General features: G+C 43.3%; 1 protein-coding gene across 5 annotated transcripts in view; it reads left to right on the plus strand.

The window, feature by feature from the left end:
- sema6e (sema domain, transmembrane domain (TM), and cytoplasmic domain, (semaphorin) 6E) overlaps positions 1-22,839 on the plus strand; it is a 145,392-nt gene that overhangs the window by 114,657 nt on the left and 7,896 nt on the right. For 3 of the 5 annotated variants that reach the window (XM_010904159.3, XM_010904160.3, XM_010904162.3), the window contains 10 exons: positions 203-291; positions 462-679; positions 941-1,072; positions 1,270-1,425; positions 5,577-5,750; positions 6,029-6,166; positions 8,690-8,767; positions 12,015-12,073; positions 12,402-12,452; positions 16,183-16,347. In XM_010904159.3, coding sequence (XP_010902461.1) covers positions 203-291; positions 462-679; positions 941-1,072; positions 1,270-1,425; positions 5,577-5,750; positions 6,029-6,166; positions 8,690-8,767; positions 12,015-12,073; positions 12,402-12,452; positions 16,183-16,347 — 1,260 coding nt within the window. The remainder of the gene's footprint in view (positions 1-202; positions 292-461; positions 680-940; positions 1,073-1,269; positions 1,426-5,576; positions 5,751-6,028; positions 6,167-8,689; positions 8,768-12,014; positions 12,074-12,401; positions 12,453-16,182; positions 16,348-22,839) is intronic. The other 2 variants (XM_010904163.3, XM_010904164.3) reach the window with 2 other exon arrangements.

Here is a 22,839-nt window from a genome sequence, read left to right on the forward strand (position 1 = left end):
TTCACTTCCCAAATCTTTTTGACTTGTCAAATAATGATGCATATGTGTGGAGTCCAATTCTTATCTGAGAGGTCTCTCATTCTAAATCAGTGTTTGTTACCCGCTGCTGTGGTTTCATACCAAAACGCTGACCACCAGTTGCAGTATTGTTGTGACTATCAAGTAGTACAGACAGATTGATATCACTCTTTGTTCTCCTCAGAGCCTCATTTCCTCCACGCTATTGAGTATGGGAACTACGTGTACTTCTTCTTCAGTGAGATTGCTGTGGAGTACACCACACTTGGCAAGGTGAGAGACATTGAATTCCCACAGAATAGGCTGCAGGCCTTGTCCAACAGTCTTAATGTTATCACACTGTATTCTGTCCTTGAATGAACACAAAAAGAAATGAACGTTTGTTACAAAATCCTATAAAACTAGCAGATTAATGTGATAAACAATCATTACTACACCCGCAGGTGGTGTTCTCCAGGGTGGCGCGTGTCTGTAAGAATGACAATGGAGGCTCCCCCAGGGTTTTAGAGCGTTACTGGACGTCCTTCCTTAAAGCGCGTCTCAACTGCTCAGTGCCAGGCGATTCCTTCTTCTACTTTGACGTCCTGCAGTCGCTGACCAACGTGCTGCAGATCAATCACAGACCGGCAGTGCTTGGGGTCTTTACCACTCAGGCTAACAGGTCAGAAGCAGCGCCAGGAGGCAGCATACATTCATGTACTGTACACACACCCATCAAATGAGTGAACTGAACTGTATCTCATACTTACCGCAGATAATGGACACATTTGCCGTCATTTGACGCCTTGGCATTGTATAGCTTTGTATAGCAAAACCTGGAGTAGCAAGCTTATGTGATTTTAAACCTAAATCTTTGTAAGCCATTATAAACTGGGGTAATAATAGGATTTTGAGCGATGTCTCTCTGTGTTGTTTTCCGTAGTATTACAGGCTCAGCGGTGTGTGCCTTCTACATGGATGACATCGAGAAGGCCTTTAACGGGAAGTTCAAGGAGCAGAGAAACAGCGAGTCAGCCTGGACACCAGTACCTGAGGAGCAGGTCCCCAAGCCCAGGTAAGACAGGGACACCTGATCGCCTCAGCATAGACTCCATCCAAGCATCGTATTAACTTTCCAGTATTCCAATGAAAAAAAAAAACTAATTGCATCTGCAAGAGGTCGTTCCCTCAACATAACTGCTTAAGCAGTTACTGAATCCAGTCCACCTTCTTAAACCACCTCTAATTCTGCCGCTTCTCTTTGCCTTACAGACCAGGCTGCTGTGCAGGCGATGGTTCTGCCACTGCCTACAAGTCCTCCACCACCTTCCCCGATGACACCCTGACATTCATCAAGAACTACCCCCTGATGGACGAGGCAGTTCCGTCGGTCAACCACCGGCCCTACTTCACCCGCACCACCAGCAGGTATATTAGCAGGGGGATAGATGGATAGGAAAATTGATGGTTAGAAAATATATTTAGATCTTTAGAGATAATATATTTAGAGAACAGTTGAAATGTATTTAGATCTTGAGAAGAGTTGATAAACACCCTTTTACCAGACCATTACCTATCAAAGTTAGTCACAGTCAAGATGGAGGCTACATTCCCAATCCCAAGTAGGTCAATTCCAAATATTTATTGTAATCAGTGATTTCCTAACTAGAACAACAGCACAGGATTAGGTTAACAGGAGGCTGGCTACATTAGCCAGCTCGAGCTAACTAAAGTAGTGTACAACTCTGTTAATTATCAATGACAATATTGCAGGAGGGTTAGTTTCAAAGATTAATGAAAATCTGTTCATGCATTTTAAAACCCCAAAACAGTAAAACATTTTGAGTTTTAGATTGTGACCAGGGTTTTTCCTGTATTCAAAACTCAAAGGCGACCGCCTTCCCAAAATCAGTATGTCAGTATGGTAAAACATAATTTTGCACTCGTACATAAAATACAAGAGAAATACTGCAGCAAATGTGATAGTAGGAGAAAACCAAATGGGGAGGTTTCCCCTCCAAGAGTTTCTTTTTTAAATGGGCGGGTTGATTTACAGATAGGGTAGTATCGAAAAAAAAAATTCATTGATCCTTTTTTTGTGGAGTCCTCTGGTGATTTGGCGGTTTATTGTCAATAAATCCTGGCATCCTTGCATACAGGACCACACTGGTCTTGACATCGCGGAGATGATTAACGTTAGAAAAACTTGTGGATCCAAGTTTTCTTTTACACCCTAGCATAAACAGCGTAATAACCCATAAACTACATCCAATCCACAGAAAAATATAAAATTGACATATAATCGCTTACAATATAGATTTATGAATGGATACCCTCAAGCAGCCGAGCCTGGAACACCTGAAGGGAGTCGAGAGGGAAATAACCGATGTGGCATCAAGGCAAGAATGAGGGGAAAAAAACAACACGACAAGGCTGTAATATATACAGTTCTGTTGCATTTTTTTGTCAAATGAATAGGAACATACCATAACAACAAAATAGACAACAACAATATTGACTGTGATTAATTAGAAAGCTAATGATTGATTTCAAATGTTTATGTGATTCCTAGATCCTATTAAAAAAAACACAGGGCCAGTGGTTTTGACACTCAATGGCTAAATATTTTTGGGTGGCTCAGACGTAATGAAAAGGGAATGATATGCTCTGTATGCTAGAACCATTGTGGAGCCAATGTGACTAGGGGCTTATTAAACAGCCAAGCCCAAACTATAGGCTAGATGGACAAAATGTCTACTTGTCATCAATAGGCAGAGGAGAACAAAAAATACACAAAAGGGTAAAAGCCAAAATATGTAAAAAATAAGAAATAATGCAACATGTTATAATGTAAAGAAAACAACATGTAAACAATAAATATATTGCTTGTGTTTTGGTTGCTAGTAGGGAGGACATTGTAGTGTGCATTAGTTGCTCAAGGGGACATGGACCACAGGGCAGATTTAACACTATAATAGTAATCCTTTTCAAGTGTGTTGCCAGATATAAGATAAAGTATATCAGAGGGGCATCTGGTAGAGCACAAGGGTTGGGATACCACCTTTGCCTAAATTTGAGCCAGGAAAACCTCTCCATTGGGACTACAACTGAGTTATTACGTATTTGGTCACCCTGCATTGTTACTTTGGTGAGTACAACAAATGCAACGTATCCTATGAACTAGTGTCTCATTACCCTATAGTCTTATCATATAGAGCAGCAAGTTTGGACCCTTTATTGCTTCAGAAGCATACCGCTTTTGGTGGATTCATTAATTAATGAATGGCTTCATGACATTTACTCATTGTAAGCACCAGGGAGTATTTGTAATTCCCGTATTCCAGAATAATCCATGAAAAAAAACGTCTCAGTACAGTGTCTTTTCTATGGTAAAGGTGTTACTGAATCTACCCAAGATGTTTTACCTGTTAGATGTTGGTCCCAGGTTAACCTTGTGGTTGGCAGAGGGCCTAGGTGGGCGGGATCAGAGGTAATGATCATGATGTCAAGGGTCCTGCGGGAGGTCATTACTGGGTTGTGTAACTAAGCAGTCGGCACAATTGATGGAGGGGTGGAGTACTCTCTCACTGTCGAGGGAGGAGGGGTAGAGTACTCTCTCACTGTCGAAGGAGGAGGGGTGGAGTACTCTCTCACTGTCGAAGGAGGAGGGGTGGAGTACTCTCTCACTGTCGAGGGAGGAGGGGTGGAGTACTCTCACACTGTCGAAGGAGGAGGGGTGGAGTACTCTCACACTGTCGAAGGAGGAGGGGTGGAGTACTCTCACACTGTCGAGGGAGGAGGGGTGGAGTACTCTCACACTGTTGAGGGAGGAGGGGTGGAGTACTCTCACACTGTCGAGGGAGGAGGGGTGGAGTACTCTCACACTGTCGAGGGAGGAGGGGTAGAGTACTCTCACACTGTCGAGGGAGGAGGGGTGGAGTACTCTCACACTGTCGAGGGAGGAGGGGTGGAGTACTCTCTCACTGTCGAGGGGGGAGGGGTGGAGTACTCTCTCACTGTCGAAGGAGGAGGGGTGGAGTACTCTCTCACTGTCGAAGGAGGAGGGGTGGAGTACTCTCTCACTGTCGAAGGAGGAGGGGTGGAGTACTCTCACACTGTCGAGGGAGGAGGGGTGGAGTACTCTCACACTGTCGAAGGAGGAGGGGTAGAGTACTCGAAGGAGGAGGGGTGGAGTACTCTCACACTGTCGAAGGAGGAGGGGTGGAGTACTCGAGGGAGGAGGGGTAGAGTACTCTCCCACTGTCAGGGGAGCAGGGGTGGAGTACTCTCCCACTGTCAGGGGAGCAGGGCTGGAGTACTCAAGGGAGGATGAGTAGAGTACTCTCCCACTGTCGAAGGAGGAGGGGTGGAGCACTCTCTCACTGTCGGGGGGAGGAGGGGTGGAGCACTCTCCCACTGTCGGGGGGAGGAGGGGTGGAGCACTCTCCCACTGTCGGGGGGAGGAGGGGTGGAGTACTCTCCCACTGTCGGGGGGAGGAGGGGTGGAGCACTCTCCCACTGTCGGGGGGAGGAGGGGTGGAGCACTCTCCCACTGTCGGGGGGAGGAGGGGTGGAGCACTCTCCCACTGTCGGGGGGAGGAGGGGTGGAGTACTCTCCCACTGTCGGGGGGAGGAGGGGTGGAGCACTCTCCCACTGCAGCTCATTTGCATGATAAGTAAAGCAAGATGAATCTGTGATAAGAGTGTTTTCCACAAGTGGTGCTGATAGAGTTGATGTCAGGGTGGGCGTTAGACAGCCCCCCACTTCAGTCCCCTGCTGTGACTGAAGACGATCCCATTCAGGCGTTCTCACACATGCTTTCTGTCACACGGCCTCCCAACATCACATGTGCATCAGGACTCTCCTGAGACCAGCTAAAGAACTGAACTTAATCATTCAACTTTGGCACACATGCTAAAATAACTGGTTTAAACTGCAATTGATCAATGCGCCATTCTAGCACATCATTTACTGCTTTAGAACAAAACAGTATTGTCAATAAGATGTTGTGCTTACAGAAGTGCCATTTCTTCTGTCCAGTAGATCCTGTTAAAATTAAACTGATTGAGCAGCAGCCAGCTGGAATCTCTACCCTGAAACCCATAGCAGTATCAGAGGAGTGGGAGTAACTTATCAACATCATCGCTGAACCACAAAATGCACTCCGTGTGTCTGTTTTCATAATAAGAAATTGGTTCATCCCCAAAGTCTGCCTTTAACAATGAGTGCATCATGCTGCTGAGTCATTATGCCAGCGCAGTGACAGTCAGAGGAATGTTTTGGACGGAAAACAACAACACGTCGCTAACTTGTGTGAGATGGAAAGAAAATGGAGCGCTGCTGAACAATGGTTTCACAAGGAGACAATGGTGTCCTTGTGAAAGTACATAATATTACACAATGTTATAATATTGTGTTAAATGCGCAGACTGACAATGGTTCACATTAATCACATTTAAATGCTGATGTTTTGTCTCTGCAACGCACTCCTCTTTGGTACTTGTTTAGGATCAGTGCTAAGCCTCAACCCAATTACAGCTGTAAATCTGACCGTAACCCTGTCGTTCTGCCCGTCCAGGTTCAAGTTGACCCAGCTAGCGGTGGATACGTCAGCGGGACCCTACAAGAACCACACAGTGCTGTTCCTGGGCTCTGAGGATGGCAGGGTTCTGAAGATCCTAGCTGGCACCCAGCCCAACACCTCCTTCAGCACACAGCTCCTGGAAGACATTGATGTCTACAACCCCACCAAGTGAGACTCTTATGTCAACTCACTGTCAGCAATGCATCGCATTATAATTCACTTTCAGAGCGTTAACACAAATCTGTTATGCTAATCTGGTGAATTTGATTCTTCCAAGCGTGGTACGTCGTAATAAGACCGGGACATTGGTTCGGGTGCTGTTGCGATCTCCCCAGAACAGCTGTTCATCTGCCCATTCATTTGCACGCCGCTTTCTGGGATGCTAGTCGTCGCGGCACATCAACGAAATGTTTAGAGAATTGTATTTGTCGTCTCCCCTCCCGTAGATGTAACGTCCGCGGAGAGGACCGGCGAGTGCTGGGGCTGGAGCTGGACAGGGAACATCACGCCCTGTTTGTGGCCTTCTCCAGCTGCGTGATCCGAGTTCCTCTGAGTCGCTGCAATGACTATGGATCCTGCAAGACGTGAGTCTTGGTTAGGTAGTACTTAACTGTATGTTGTTATTGCTGTAGTGCAATTGTGTTTTTGTTTCTGACTATAGTATTAGTTCCAGGAGCTGTAAGGGTGCATTTCAATTACAATGACGTTGTGGCTATTAGCTGTAAATGTGCTGTATGCAAAAGATGATATTCCAAAAAGGAATCACAGTGAGTTTAGCAACTGTGTTGCTATGAGGCCAGTAAAAAGGGGATTTGTTTTGTTAAGCATGTTTTTGTCCGAGCTAATTTATTCTACAATCTTGTGTTCTATTTTGGGGTTGCGGAGGAATGTTCCCCCCTTCTCTGGCCCCGAGAAAGAGATTTGTATTTAATTTGAACGTGGACGAGTATTGCATGCAGAAACCTCATTGCGAGCCTTAAAGACGTGCCCAACAGCATTTACGCCCAAATTGGAACCAGCTGATTGGCACAGAGCCAACCCACGGTTTCTAGGAGAGAAGCAGAAAGTGGATAGGGCCTGTATCAGTTTAGAAGGCTTAAAGCCCCTCTATCGCTGGATCCCTATGAAACAGTCCAGCACACCTCATCGAGGGATTAGGGGCCCCTTAAGCCCCATGATGCTTTGCAGGGGTCAGTTGTCAGGCCCATTTCCTCTCCACACTCTCCCCATCTGTCTGCTTCCAAATGAGGTTTAGTTGGTGTGTTCTTTCCCACCCCCCTTACTTTAGCCTCAATCTTGCACAAAGAAAAATGGTTTTGTATCTTTCATTCTCACTGCTGCTGTTTTTATTAGGTTTCCAAAATTGCTATGTTTCTGACAGCAGAAAGACATTGAATGCAATATAGAGAAAAGAGATTTAGGGGAAATACAATGGTGATTTAATAAAAGTTGTCAAATCCTTAACTCGGTTGACTACACTCAACATACCTATAGAATATACATATTCCAATTTTAGTTACAGAGGGAGACATTTTCCATTTTACTTCCATTATCTTATCTATGTTTTGATCCTGTGTTATGTTAACACATTTAATTAAAAAAGACATCCACCTACATTGTTTGATAAAACAATAACTAGTAAGAAGTTTCACTTTTCTGGTAAATTGAGTTATAAATTGCTGAGATGTTTCTTTTCAGGATACAAAGCCAAGTACAAAGATACTGTCTTCCTCCTGTTCAACCAGGAAAATGAGGCTGGACATTGTTAGAAAGCTTTTTAAATATACGCTTAATATACCCTTTAAATATACATTTAATATACCTATAAAATGTTTCCTTACAACTGTGAATGGAAGATAAATGTGCACACTGCTTTTGCCAGTTCACTGTCCTTAAGCAAGGCATACCACTTGCACTCAAAGAGTGCCCCTCAACATGCCACAACCAGAAAAGAATTGTGAGAAAACTCAGTCTGGGGCCCCACCTTAATAAAAAAAAACATGGCATCAAGTCCAGTTTTTTCTTATCATTTAACATTCTTTGATGTCACTGATAAACTTAGCTATTATTTCCAGAATCTGGTAGCAACCTAGACAGTTTGGATTGATGTTACCCCCATTCAGAGAGCGTTCAATACAGAAATGGCTGTCGGAAATGTTCCATGACCCCTGCAAGGTTCTCTCGTCTAGAGACCATGTACCAGAGAAATGAAAGAAAGTAGGTCACCACCTGTAAACAAAATGGAAAGGGGGTCGTTTTTTCTCAACTGTGAAGTTACTCCGAAAAATATACATACCTAAGGTTGGGAGGAAACATGAAATCAACAGAAAATGTTGACGGCAGAGAGGAAAGCTCAGCTTCTCTTCATACAATATCTCCTACCATTAACACCCTACTCTGGTGTTCCCGTGGCTGAGACGATCACCTGTGTCTTCATCACGTTCTGACAAGCACAGAGAAAAGGAGCCAGCTGGAATGATTCAAGTCTTGCCACTCTGACATGTTGTCAATGCTGGGCTGGTGGAAACTCCTCCACCCCCACCCCCCCACCCACTTCTACATGTCCCTCTGTGGTGTAAACCCTGCCAAGCACGAATGACCTACTAACCCTCCATCTTCCTGTCTGGCTCCCCCTGTCGCATCTCTCCTACATCTTGGCCTGTCACTTGGGCTGTGTCACCGAGTCCCGGTTCCAGGCTGCCTCAGGGTACCGGACGCCCTGGGGGCACTGAACAAACACTGCCTTCTTCTGCCTCACCGACGGACAGTCAGTCACACTGCATCACACTGACCATCCAAGTACCATCTCCTTCTGTGCTAAACTGGAGTTACAAGCTAGGCCCACCTGGTTGAGAAAATGATTTGGCAGCTTTTTTTCTGTTATGTAAAATGACACCTTGGCCTGGTGTACTGGATGGTTTAACTTGTGACCTGTGATGCTACTAGGTTGAGGTGAGACACCTCACATATGGGGGGTGTTAATAGATAATTAGATACCACAGAAGATTGCCTCAGATCAGGCCTGATGGAATAATTGGTCTTTATTAAAAATGTTTGTACTCACAACTCGGCCTGTCTGTCTGTCTGCCTGCCTTTCTGTCTTCCAGGAGCTGTCTGTCCTCGAGGGACCCTTACTGTGTATGGCAAAGAACAGGGAGCTGTGCCACTGTGGTGCCTGGATTCAGGTGGGTCCACCCAACTACACAGGCAAACATAAGATGGCAGGTTTAGATGCTAAGAAACCCATCCATATCCCCTACTGGTTGATGCAGTGTTACTGTACATCATCGTCAAATGGCTGTAGATATCAGCTTGTATCAAACATATATCCATAGGACCGGTTTCACAGACACATATTAAGCCTAGTCTAGGGCTAAAACATCAAGCTCAATGGGGTCAACTGATAATTCCATTGAGCTTGATTTTTTTGTCCTAGACTAGGCTTAGTTTGTGTCCGCGAAAGTGACCGTAGTTTCTCAGTGACAGATTATTCCTAGTCCTGGACCAGAAATCTAACTCAATGGAAAAACTGGAAACTCAATGGAAATGTATTTTTAGTCCAGTACTAGAGTTAATCTGAGTAAAGGAAACCACCCCATAGTCAGTAAAGTAGCACTAGCTTCAAAGTACTCTGAAATCTATTTTTTTATGCTTTCAGTAATCAATACCTAATCTTACGTTTGACTTGCCCATATTGTCAACGTGATGAATATGGCCCCTAAATTATCATAAAAACGTTGGTATGCCAGCTCCATTTCGCAGACAGGACAAGCTTGTTTATTTCGAAACGGCAGACAGACATCACATCTGCAAACACTGGGAAATGAAACCCCCGATACTCACTTTGAGGGTCCGTGCGACACTCTGGGGGAGAACTGAGACGCATTGACCAAAGTGACCTCAATGGAATCATTTAACTGGAGGGGAGCCATTTTACACTTAGAGCTATCGACTGGCTCAGCGTTGGGGTGTGCGTCCGTGTGCAAAGTAAAAAGGCCAATCAATTCCACTCTCTCAGACTCCCCACCCCTTGACCCCCCCCCATCTCACACTTCCTACCCTGTTGCATGGAATCGAAAGTAATGTTCTGCTGGGTAGATTTCAGTCACGACAGTATACCTCACTGTCTGCCGGAGGAAAGGAAAGAGCTGGGTAGAGGAGTACAAGAGACAGTAAAAAGCACTATTTATCTTCCTCTGATGCTCCTGACACTCAGTGTACTGAGCTGAAACTTCCTCTTATATACAATATGGCCTTTAATCACCTACTGCAGGGAGTTGCCTCTGCAAACACGGGCTGTAAACCTGGCGTGGATGGGGGGGGACAGACAACACAAAGCCATAGTCATATGGACAGCTTGAAATTGATTATTCTGATGGGGGTCGACTGATTGCATTCCCTGTGGTTGGCCACCCATGGGTTTTATTTGCTGCTATAACTTCACAGCCAGGGGTTAATAGAATTTTCCAAATGTTTGTGTGTGCGTGCGTGTGTGTGTGTGTGTGTGCATGCAAAGGCGGGCAGGCAACTGTGTGTGTTTGTGCACAAGGCAGGTAATCAGAATTGGACAGAGGCTTGATTTATGACACGTTTTTAACCGGCGGGACAGTGCCATGCAGCAAGTCAATGGAGTAGAACCGCAGAGATTGGCAAATATTATACATTAAGTCAGTAGAGCTATTACCCTCTGCCTGCTCTGTCCGTGTCAGAGAGAGAGAGAGAGAGAGAGAGAGAGATGGAGAGAAGGTGAAAGATGATGAGAGAGAGAGATGAGGAGAGAGAGAAGGAGAGAGAGATGGGGAGAGAGAGAGAGAGAGAGAGAGAGAGAGAGATGAAAGTGAAATAAGCAGAACCTGAGCATGGCCATGCCTTCTGAATAGATGCAACAGCTCATAAAGGCTGTAATGGGTCTGGACCGGAAAGCGACATGAGACGACACCCCCCCCACCCCCCGCGCACACACACACCTCAATTTCTTGCTCCAGAGGTGGCATCAATTCTGATGGCGTTATTGGGGGTATGATTCACGGTTTCTAGTCACTACCCTCACTGACTGTGAGGATTGGTATTCCAAAGAGGCCAGTTTAACACTACTTCTCTCGTTCTCCCGCAAAGTTATATAACAGGAGGGGGATGGCGGTAAATTATAACATTGGTTACTAATTCTGGTTCATACACACAGACACAGTAACATGACATCGCCCAGGCCAACCTATTCACTCAAAATATAAAGTCACTCTGCTGTGGTAATACAACTCTAATGCTATCGGTTGTCTGCCCACTGCTGAGCATAGAAAGATAAGTGAAGTTATTATTTTATTGAGTTTCTCTCCCTCTACCCCTCTCCCCTCTCCATTCCCTGTTTTCTTTTCTTCACTCCCTTGATTTGCTCACTGGGTCTCTATTTACTCATGTTTGCCTAGTTTTCATTTAGATGTAATTTGTTTTTTGGCAGTGTCTGGAAAATATTTGTTTGAATATGCGTGTTCAAAGTTCATGCTATTTTCATTGATTGAGTCATAGAATATTTAGTTTCAATTCAGTTTTTTGTGCTGGACTTGGGAGTCACTTCCTCCACTATCCATCACAGCAGTCATTAGAGGGAAGGCATGGTTTCTAAATGTGTGCAAGAAAGATGGCATGTCAAAAGCAATAAGACAATCAAATGAAATATTGATATGAATGGAAGGTTTGTTATGATAGGCATGGAGGAGAAGCTTTGAAAGGAGTATCATCTGGGGTCGGACACCACCAGAAAAAAGGATTCTGTTTTATTAGATAAATGCCATTGGTTGTGCTGCCTTAGTTTATGACTACATAGATTGACAGGAATTTGTAGCATTCCCTTCGATGGAAAACAAAGGGAAGTATATTAAAAACCTTTTGGGGGATTCCATTGATTTGTGTTTAAATCCAAAGCGTCACTTGGTGTTAGAGAAATTACACTGTAAACTAAGTTATTAATCATATCATTTTTATTAATTATTTTTGAATGATGACTTTGGATTCAAGTATGTGTGGCTTATAGTACATGTCATAAAATCAGAATATACCTAATGTTTTAATGGTAAAGAAAATATGTTAAGTTCATTAAGCTACCACATTAGTTAAGTTGGAATAGAACGATTTATCCAAATACATTTAAATAGAAAATATTATATCCAAAACACACATCTATAAGAACGACCCAGGTCCAACTGGTGGGTTAACATCAAGTTAACATGGTGACAGCACATCAATTTGAGTTTGTATTAAGGTGCCTGAACAACACAATCAGCTTAACCTCGCAGAAACCAAACCAATGTATTACTCGATTGTTTTCATCTACACAACCCTTGACAGTGTACCCAATTAATGAAAGCAGAGGTTGTTTTTAAATGATTAAAGTGGAGTGACGCAAACGCGCTGACAGGCTGTTTTGTTTTTCCTCAGGGGTGGTTTTGAGCAGGAGGTGGAGAATGGCTACCCTCACTACCCAGATGGCTGCCACGGTAATGTGGAACCATCATATGTTCTTAATGTGTCTGCACTAGATACACAGTGCAATCATGAAATCTCATTCACAACAAGTGGAGCTTATCTAGTGCTTTTAATATCCCAGAATGACTAAGTGAAGAGATGCAGAACAACTGATTGCTTTAATTGTGGAATGATCCACAGTAAAATCCAAATAATGAATTTCATAAACAGTGGCAGCATCGCATGAGTTAAAGTAGCGTGCAATTTCTTACGAGCAGACAATTTTACTTTCAAATGAGCACAGTTTAAGTACCAACACTACTCATAATATGAATGTTGTTTTTCCCTTTTCTTCTGTAGACGTCCTGGCGACCACACGCAAGCAAAACACTTTTGTCGATTCAGCTTATGGTCAGTTGATGTTTCTTAATCTTCTATATTTTAAAGCCTGTAAAGTGAGATTGTATTTATTTTGTAAATAATGTTTTTCTCCAGATTTTCTCCACCCATAATTCCATGATGTCCAATATGTGATTATGGCCTTTCATCGTCACAGCAACTCCCCAGCGTGTTTGGGAGTGTCAAAGATTGAGGCGTATCCTCAAATGCATTTCTCACCAAACCTTTTTACTGCTTATTACACTCAAACAGGAAGTAGTCACCAGTACATACTTGTTTGGAAGAGAGCACGATCTCCTGCCAACATCCACGGCTAAACAGGCAGACGCACAACCTACCACAAGGAGTTGCTAGAGCACAATGAAACCATGCAACCCTGCCCTCACACCATTTTTCACCGCCATCTGCGGGACCCCCAACCACTGTTGTTATGCCCCAACCGGGATTTGATTTCCTGAATGATGCAACTGCACTGTGAGTCCGTGTGTTGGACCACTGAACCTGTTTGAGGCAGGAACAGGCAAACTCTATTGGAGCCTGGTAAACAGGTGTATCCTGGTAAACAACATGTCAATGCTCCCTTGTTTTGCGGAGAACAACAACATCTACCTCTCTCACACAAGTAGCTATTGGAGTGATGGTCCAGACATGGCTCTTTTGACAGGCTAGCAGCTCCAGAGGCCAAACTGCCTAATTCCTTTTATCAGGGAGGATCATCATCCCTGTCACGTTTCATTACTCCCCCGTGCCTGCACAGAGCAGGGTGGCAACAGGACTGGATGATAGCAGGCTCTAAAGCACAGTGCTAGCTCTAGCTCTCTTCTGTAATGTCGCCCAGAAGGGGAAATGCAGGTGGCCCTTGGGGGGCAGGGGGGGGGGGGGTCTCTGGCCTGATGAATAAGAGATGAGCAATTATGAATACAATTAGAAGTCAAACATTGGGAGTTTTTAAATATGCTTATTTAACCTATTTTTTGGACAGCTAGACATATGTTTCACAGTCGCACTCAACACTGTCATGGTTCAAACCATGTATTTATATGTAGCTAAAACCGTTAACCAAGCGTCTTGGATTAATGTCTTCTTTGAACTAGAAAAACGTGTGCACATTGCCTACTTGTAAAGCGATTAGTTTGACAACCATATGAAAATGCCACGGCAAGTTGCAATCACTTTTACCTGTAAATAACGTATTTACTACTAGACCCTTATTAAATGTTGTGTAAGTGTGTGAATACAATAGAGACTACGTGTAATTCGCACCCTGATGTAATCTAATGTAGAACTCCCATAGAACTTAATGTTAATGGCTACAAAAAAAAAAACGATAGGCCAATTCTTAACGATTGATCTATATCACTGAGTAGAATTGTTAACTTCTCTTATTTCCTAATGTAAAGGCTTTTTTAGTTTTTTTTTATTTGGGCATTTTTAAGAAAGCAGACTAGTTTACAATGACAAGGACTGACAGATAGGCCGTGAGAAGGTTGTAGACTGGAATCAGTGGAACATGTATGAACAGCAACGCGACCAGACGCTTATAATTTTCCACTATAGAAATGTCATCATGAAGCTACACAAAGCTGAATAATAATGGTAGACTACTTACTATGTTCTTCCTCCACCACAACCACCCTCTAACCTGACTATTATTCCATTCCATTTGAAAAATGTATCATCATGTAAAAAGTCGACAAGTTGGTTAAATAGTCAGATTGGGATAGGTCATAAGTGGTGAACTTAAAAGCATAATCATTAAAGCAACTTTCTCTGAAACATACTTTCTGAGTCTAACTCAATGAGAATAAAATATTATCCCCAAAGGATTTGATTAGAAAGTATCCCTTTGTCCCAAATGAACCACGGTTACTGATTATTGTGGCTTATTACCGGAAGCGGTAAGCACAGCATTGAGACCAGCCGAGTGACCATCATGAGAGACGTTGGCCATTATATCTCAACAATACAATTCATCTAGTGGCCAGTCCAGAACTTTCCATCTACTGCAGCCTACTTTAGCCTCAGACCTCCAACTTCCCACAAGTCCTTTGTTCAAAGTCTTGTCTCTGCTGGAGGACGTAGTGCTGTCAGTGGGCAATGAGACATGATGAGCCTCCCCACTGGCTAATTCAGCCAGGCGATTACTCCATCCATGCTTCTCTACACTGTTTGAAGTACTTCACACACTGTCAGACTCTAGACTCAGACTAGCAAAATGACAAAAGCCTTTGATGAGTCTAAAATGAAGATCAATTAGCAGTTTTCCTTCAAAAATCACCCCATATGTTGAACAGTGTTATTCACAGTGGTGGGCATTGGTTCCTGAGTTCTCTTTCTTCCTATTCCCTGTCAGTGAACAATCACGTCCCATAGAGAGAGCAGCTAGAGACAAACAGTCGGCAGTGTGGATAATGAAACCATTCCCTATTGCATACTGTTTGTCTCCTTTCTCTTTTTTTTCACTGCGAAGGAGAAAAAACAAATGCACAGGCACATATACACACACATACACACATACATACACACACACAAAGTTGATAAATTGAACTAATAATGCAGCCCAGGAGCTGATGTCTGATGTGCCAAGCCTGAACTCCCCGGTGTGCCGTTTTAATTTGCCTGGCACAGATGGCGCTCTGACAGGGCACCTTATTCTGAGCAAAAACTGGCAACTGGCAGCGAGAGCGGGCCTTTCACTTTCAATCTGGGCTGGCGCATTTCACTATGCTAACATTATGGCTAACTTAATAGCAAAATGTCCAGGTCAATAGCAGCGTACTGCACATAAGGCCTCAAGAATATCCCCTGTCAGACCATTAGATTGTTGTTGTTACAGGCCTGTGTTGCACCCATACACTGAGGCCCCACATACCCTCACAGAACCGCTACAGACAGAGACAGTAGAGCAATGGAGACTCTGGATTTAGAGTCCCTTATTCTACCAGTCCCTTTCATTCGCCCCACTCTCCCTGACTAGAATGAGTCCCTGAGGTATCTCGCTTTAGGAAACCTCTGTGGTGTCTTTCTTTCTCTACTGTCTTTGTCTCTATGGTTTCCATAGTCACACGTTTACATAAACATTGTCAACGCTGCTTTAGACCATTCTGTCTTTGGGTTAGACAGTAGACATTTCAGTGAGACATAGAATGCAAAGTTGCTCTAAACCATTACCTCCTGTTAGCCTGGCTTCTGTTATGTATTTCAACTGATCTGTCAACCCCTTAGTAAAGAAGGCTAAACATGGAAGGTATGTGCTAAAAGGGTAATTCATGCACCAGCTGGTGGAGTCCACTACAGGAGGGCTTTGCTGTAGAATGTGCTCCATTGCTTGCGGCAATAGATATCTTACTAGTTTGCAAACAAACAAAGGCCAGCACGCAGCCAAATCATGACCATATGGGCCAAAGCATACTTCTACAATGAGGTGTAATCGCAGATACTGTGTCATGTTATATCCATGGTGTTTTATTCGTAGTGAAAGCTACCAACTGTATTTAATGCAGGCATACATTTCTCTACAATGTACCCTCAATGTTGATGTCCCTGCTGACATCCAAGTCTGCGTGCATAACATCTTAAAACAGCTCGTCAGTCATCTTTCTTTAATATTGGATTTATATTTGCTTCAGGTACTATGAATCCTTCTGTTGTCATATAACATTATATTTAGGTATGTGTGTGCTACATTTCCATTTCACTAACGGGTCACTTTGTTACCCCTCCCCAACCTGCACAACAACAGAGAAGACCACACCCACAACAACCACCAGCTCAACCAATCAGGCGGCCCCATTTACCAAGGTGGCAGTTGTCTCTGAAAGAGGTACAGGTCCTGATGTCGGTTCTCAAGTCCCAGTGGGGGACCAGGGGCCACCTGACTCGGAACCGATCATTGTGGAGATGGAGGGTAAGGGGGTGAGGTGTCTGTGTCCACTGAATTTTGACCTGCACTGGATTGCACTGATGGGCCCTGAAGCTTCACTGTACGCTGCTATCCTTTCAGAGCACTAACACTCTAATCTATATGTGAAGGACACTATGCATTTCACCATACATCAACACTCTGTGAAGCAGCTATGAGTTACAGAGGCTTAATCACTTAAATCGAAAAGTCTATAAAATCAAATTGACTTTGCATGTTCAAACAAAATGGCTGCTTTCATATCCAACAGGGTGCAATTTAACAATCAAACAACCAACGCATGTTTGCCTGCCTTTTTCTCTTTCTGTCCATTTCCAAATGACTCACCACATGGACCCTGTTGGTTGTTTTTATTTCCTTTAGCCATGGCTCTACTTGCTACACCTCCCCGGCGCCTTGTCTAGAGTCCATAAATCGTAGGTAGTGAGGAGTTCCATTCAGGCCGACAGAATCTCAGGATGCAATGATGAGCCACTCAGGCTCAAATGAGAAAAGTCTGTAACAAATAAATAACCGGCTGCTGCGACGACTGGTGGACGATGGGAAACCATAATAGAAACTAGGGTGACAATCTATTTCAGCCTGGGCTAGTGTCACCGGGCTGCTGGTTCAATCAGAAGCACGGGGGACTCGGCTGATAAGGCAACAGAGGAATTGTTCCAGGAGAACCTCTCTGTTACACACTGTGCTAACACACATTCGTATACTGTATATGTGTATATATGTATACCATATATATATACACATTTGTGCTCAAAAGTTTGCCTTGGAGAATTGGCAATATATGTAACATTTGTACAGAAAACATGAGTGAGGAGGCAAAACATGTCTTTTATTTCTTATGGGATTCACATTCAACTTTAGGTCATAACAGAATAGCACAATCATAAAACAAAACAAAGAAAAACATGACCCCTGTTCAAAAGTCTGCATACCCTTGGTCCTTAATACTGTGTATTGCCCCCTTTAGCATCAATAAAAGCATGTAGTCTTTTGTAATACTTGTCTATGAGACCCCCAAATTCTCGCAGGTGGTATAGCTGCCCATTTGCCTTGGCAAAATGCCACCAGGTCATGCAAAGTCTTTAATCGTCTTGCATGAACCGCATGTTTGAGATCTCCCCAGAGTGGCTCGATGATATTAAGGTCAGGAGACTGTGATGGCCAGTCCAGAACCTTCACCTGTTTCTGCTGTAACCCCTGGAGGGTCAACTTGGCCTTGTGCTTGGGGTCGTGCTGGAAAGTCCAAGAGCGTCCCATTCGCAGCTTTCGTGCAGAAGAATCTGCCAGTATTTTCTGATAACCAGCTGCATTCATCTTGCCATAAATCTTCGCAAGAGTCCCCGTGCCTGTAGAGCTCACACACCCCCAAAACTTCAGTGAGCCACCACCATGTTTCACAGTGGGGATGGTATTCTGTTCACTATAGGCCTTGTTGACCTCTCTCCAAACATGCTAGAAGGTGTGAGGCGTGTCAGGGTGTTGTCGGGCATATTATAACCATGCTTTTTTGTGGCATTGGCGCAGTAAAGGCTTCTTTCTGGCAACTCAACCATGCAGCTCATTTTTGTTCAAGTATCGTCGTAGTGTGCTCCTTGAAACAACCACACTGTCTTTTTCCAGAGCAGCCCAAATTTCTCCTGAGGTTGCTTGTCGGTTTTTCTTTATATCCCGAACAATTCTTCTGGCAGTTTTGGCTGAAATCTTTCTTGGTTTACCTGACCTTGGCTTGGTATCAAGAGATCCCCAAGTGTTCGACTTCTTAATAAGTGATTGAACATTACTGACTGGCATTTGCAAGGCTTTGGATATCTTTTTATATCATTTTCCATCTTTATAAAGTTCCATTACCTTGTTACGCAGGTCTTTTGACAGTTCTTCTCCCCACGGCTCAGTATCTAGCCTGCTCAGTGCATCAAGGCGACAGCTAACAAGCACATTGACAATTTATACACAGACACTAATTGCAATTTAAAAAGCCACAGGTGTGAGAATTTCCCCTTTAATTGCCATTTTCACCTATGTCTGTCACCTTGTGTGTCTGTAACAAGGCCAAACATTCAAGGGTATGCAAACTTTTGATCAGTGACATTTGGGTGATTTCTGTTATCATTATGATTTAAAAAGGAGCCAAACTACTACATGATAATGAATGGCTTCATATGATCACTATCCTTAAATATCATTTTAAAATAATCTGAGGAACATTGTGCAAATTTCAGATTAGGTAAATTACAGGTAATAAGGATTTAGTTCTAGACAAGTTGTAACACCTGATTTAAATAACCAATTTTTGAAGTAAGTCTAAGTAAGCTGAAGTTAATGTGAGTAGAGCTGTCATTAGCTTTTTGAAACTAGCCTTGTGGCAGGTTTGAAATCTACTTTGGTGCAATCCACTTAAGGTAAAACAGTAGTAGTAGTCATTCTGAAACCCTCTAGAAGTGCATCGAAACGTCCATTGTTTATATTTTATGTAAGTCAAAAATTGATAAAAATACAGGGTGATATGATTCACTCTCCTGTGGATATAAGCAATGTATTGGATAAAGACTAGAACTGACTGAAATTCAAGTACCTGAACCCCTGTTGAGACCTCGCTGTTATGAACATTTTCATCTGCCTTTTAGCTGAGGTTCGACCCTGTTTCCATCAAGGGAGAACACCTACCTTCTATACTGTCAAAATGCTTCAACCTACGCATTTTTCAGAAAAACATTATGTAGACATGCTTTTAGACCTTGCTGTTTTTGGTTGTCCAATTGTTATTTCCTTTGTTTTAAACAGAACTTGTTGGAAAACACTCTTACCAATAATTTAGCTGATATGACAGTACAGGGAGAGAACTTGATAATAAGGCGAGCAAGCTGTACTCTGAAACACATAAAAGCATTATAGAAGTGCATAGAGGAAACTCTGAAACGCATTAAAGCACTGTAGAAGAAGAGCATTGAGGAAACTCTGAAACACATTAAAGCACTGTAGAAGAAGAGCATAGAGGAAACTCTGAAATGCATTAAAGCACTGTAGAAGAAGAGCAGAGAGTAAACTCTGAAACGCATTAAAGCACTGTAGAAGAAGAGCATTGAGGAAACTCTGAAACGCATTAAAGCACTGTAGAAGAAGAGCAGAGAGTAAACTTTGACAACCACTCTCGACTTTTCTTCTGCAGTGCTTTAATGCGTTTCAAAGTTTCATTCCTGTGTTTCATTGGCTGGCTTTGTTGCTTGCATTGCTTGCAGAGTAGAATTCCAACTCTATGTACCTGTTTTACCCTTATTTTTTTACTTTTTGTGTATTCCTAGAAATAGACAAATGTTTTGAAATTGACATGCATGTATAGGACACAAAGAAATTAGATTGCTTTCAATTTGCTTTTGGGGATCATTTAGGGGCACATTGCGATGGCCACTACACTAGTATATCTCATGCAATTGACTTAGCCAGCCAAAGAACCTGTCTGGATGATGCTACAGCACTAAAAGGAAAATGAAAAAAAATCTATTTAATAAAGGTCACTTGAACTATATTAGTTTTTCCTTAAATTTCTCTGCTCAAATAATTTTCTGTTTGTGACATTACATTTTACTTTGAAAAGCACACCGTTGGGCTCTGTCTATATAGCATGCCTGCTCATCGTTCATACATACTGCTAAATACGTTCCATACGCACCCACAATATAACACATCAAAAAGTACGTAGGAACTGTACTCAAATAGTTGACAACATGTTCCTGCCAGTCCGATGACATTAGGTTTGTTTTCACATGCTTTTGGTGATGCTTTCTAAAATCTGCGTCTGGGAAATTGTCCCTCATATGTTTGCTGTCACCATCAGGTTCAGAGTACTTACATTCACCATGTGTACCACCGTGGCGTCCATATTGTTAGGCAACATCAGCGTTGAGTGTCTCAGTGACCTTGGGCCCACAGTGTACTGATCCACACATGCAGTTGTCCTGACTCCTAACCCTAACCCCTTACCCCTTTCTGTCTCCTTGACCCCCTGGGAACAGTTGTCTATTAACCTGCCTGTTTATCGGTTGGACTAACCCTTTACTGCCTCCCTGAATCCGTCTCTCAACCATTGCAGAGTCCTCCCTATCGGCCCCTCTCCCCCTATGACCTTTCTCAGTTTCAAAACCTGAAACTGTGCTTTGTGTGTTTCTGTTGCCTACACGCATTGTTTCTCTGTAGATATAAGCCTGCGTTCAGGCCATGGTTTGATAAAGCTATGGTTCATTCAGAGCTGTTTTTCCATTAACACAGCAATCTTTGTTTGTGGAGTTATGTTGGGGATTGGCTCTGGAATACAATGGCTTTACTGGGGCTGAATGCTGAATGCCGTTTTTATTCTCATTATTTTATTTCTGATGCAACTGCATGTATAATGTATCTCACAATGCATGCAGTGCTATGCTTCTTTTAAGGTCTATGATGACACTATCAAACCATTTTTGAACCTGTTCCCGAAGCGGTTTGGAATGGAACGTCTGTCTTTGGACAATGTTATGGCTTATTTTTTACAGTAATATATTGGCTTCCAAGGCCGTGGGTGAGTAATTTACTGTACTGAAATACTATGGCGAGTTGGTTTCTGAATTGCTAGCAATTCTGTTAACCAGTACTGGTTGTATTCCAACCATGTCTCAGTGAAACCTCTTGATGCTGTACCTGCATCAACACACTTTTAATGAAATGTCATGTTCATTAGCACTATTTTTCAATTGGGGAACCAGTTACATTACAGCATATCATATTACCTCATGTGTGCATAAATCAAGCTGCATCCAATTGGTTGGGCACTGATGTGGAATATTATGCAAATTCCTAATAATGAGAGTACATGACTGAATTCATTCACTCAACACCCATATCGCCTCTGACACAAACCCACGCACATGCACACAACCACACAAACCCACACACACATGCACACAACCACACAAACCCACACACATGCACACAACCACACAAACCCACACACACATGCACACAACCACACAAACCCACACACATGCACACAACCACACAAACCCACACACACATGCACACAACCACACAAACCCTGAGTCACCTGTGTTGCTCTATACTGCCACTTCACGTGTTTCAACTGTCTCTCTACCCGCACACCCAACCCCTGTGCTCTACACACTTGCTCAGAATGCTCTGCGCGGTTCACTAATTGCTGGTGAAACTCTGAGAGTGGCTAGGGGTTTAATAAAAGCCACAACTTTGGGACGCACTTGTGACTTCAAGTATGCAGTTCATGGTCCACTTATAATTAATTAAACAAGCGTCAAATTCATTTTTACAAATCCCTCCTATCTTTTTGGAAGAAATAAACCTCATTAATAACTGAACCTCCATGTTGGGGGTATTTCATTTGTATATGTGTCAAGTCTTGACATCAGACATAAACAATAGTTGGTGTCCTATAATTGGAGACGCCTATATAGTATTTTGTGAGAAATTGCTCAAGCTAAAATATAACATAATGCCTTATGGGTTTGCACTTGCCTCATGGGACTGCATAGTTACACATTCCCTGGAAGGGGCCACTGGAAGGTCCAATTAGCCCCTACGCCCTTGACAATTTCCATCCCTCAGTTTGGGGCACTTGTGCCGACGGCGGAGGCATGCGTGAACAGAGGGAGGAGGGAGGACAGGAGGAAGGAAGGGTTCATTTAGGATTTACCGTAACATATTTGGCTTGCAGATTCCTTTTTAAATCAAAATGTTTTGGCTCTCAGTGCTGTCATCATGTCAACTGATAATGTATGTTTTCCACGGCAGAAAACACATCTCTGGCATTAGTGGGGGGGTAATGCCTGCTTGTGACGCCTGGAGCCATTTTTGACTCATTGAAGCTCCGTGGAATGAAGGACCCATTAGAGGAACTATTACATTCTCCCCTCAGCTATAGAGAAAGAGAAAGAAATTAGTGTACTTTGGAACATTTTCACTTGATGCAACTATAGAACTACGCAGTCGTCTAAATGCTCACACGTACTTAGCTGAGTGCACTCTTGAGGGTGCTTATTGATGACATGGAGAAATTACCTCCGTACAGGGATAGTTCACCTCAACGGCAACATCTGAATAATGTACCTCGGAAGTCTCTAAAAGTCAAGCTGTGTCTATTGTCAGCCAACTTACAACATTCACTACACTATATGGCCGACCGTATGTGGACACCCCTACTAGCTATTAACGTCCGGTGTTTCAGCCACACCCATTGCTCACAGGTGCATGAAATCAATGAGCTCAGTGACTTTAAACGTGGCACTGTCATAAGAGTGCCACCTCAGCCACAATTCATTTTGTGAAATTTCTGCCCTACTAGATCTGCCCTGGTCAACTGCAAGTGCTTTGATTGTGAAATGGAAGAGCGGGGCCGCTGGGTGCTGAAGTGCATAGCGCTTAAAACTCGCCCATCATCTGTTGCGCGACTCACCACAGAGTTCCAAACTGCCTCTG

Source organism: Esox lucius, chromosome 20 (assembly GCF_011004845.1).
Source record: "Esox lucius isolate fEsoLuc1 chromosome 20, fEsoLuc1.pri, whole genome shotgun sequence".
NCBI classification, from domain to species: Eukaryota; Metazoa; Chordata; class Actinopteri; order Esociformes; family Esocidae; genus Esox; species Esox lucius.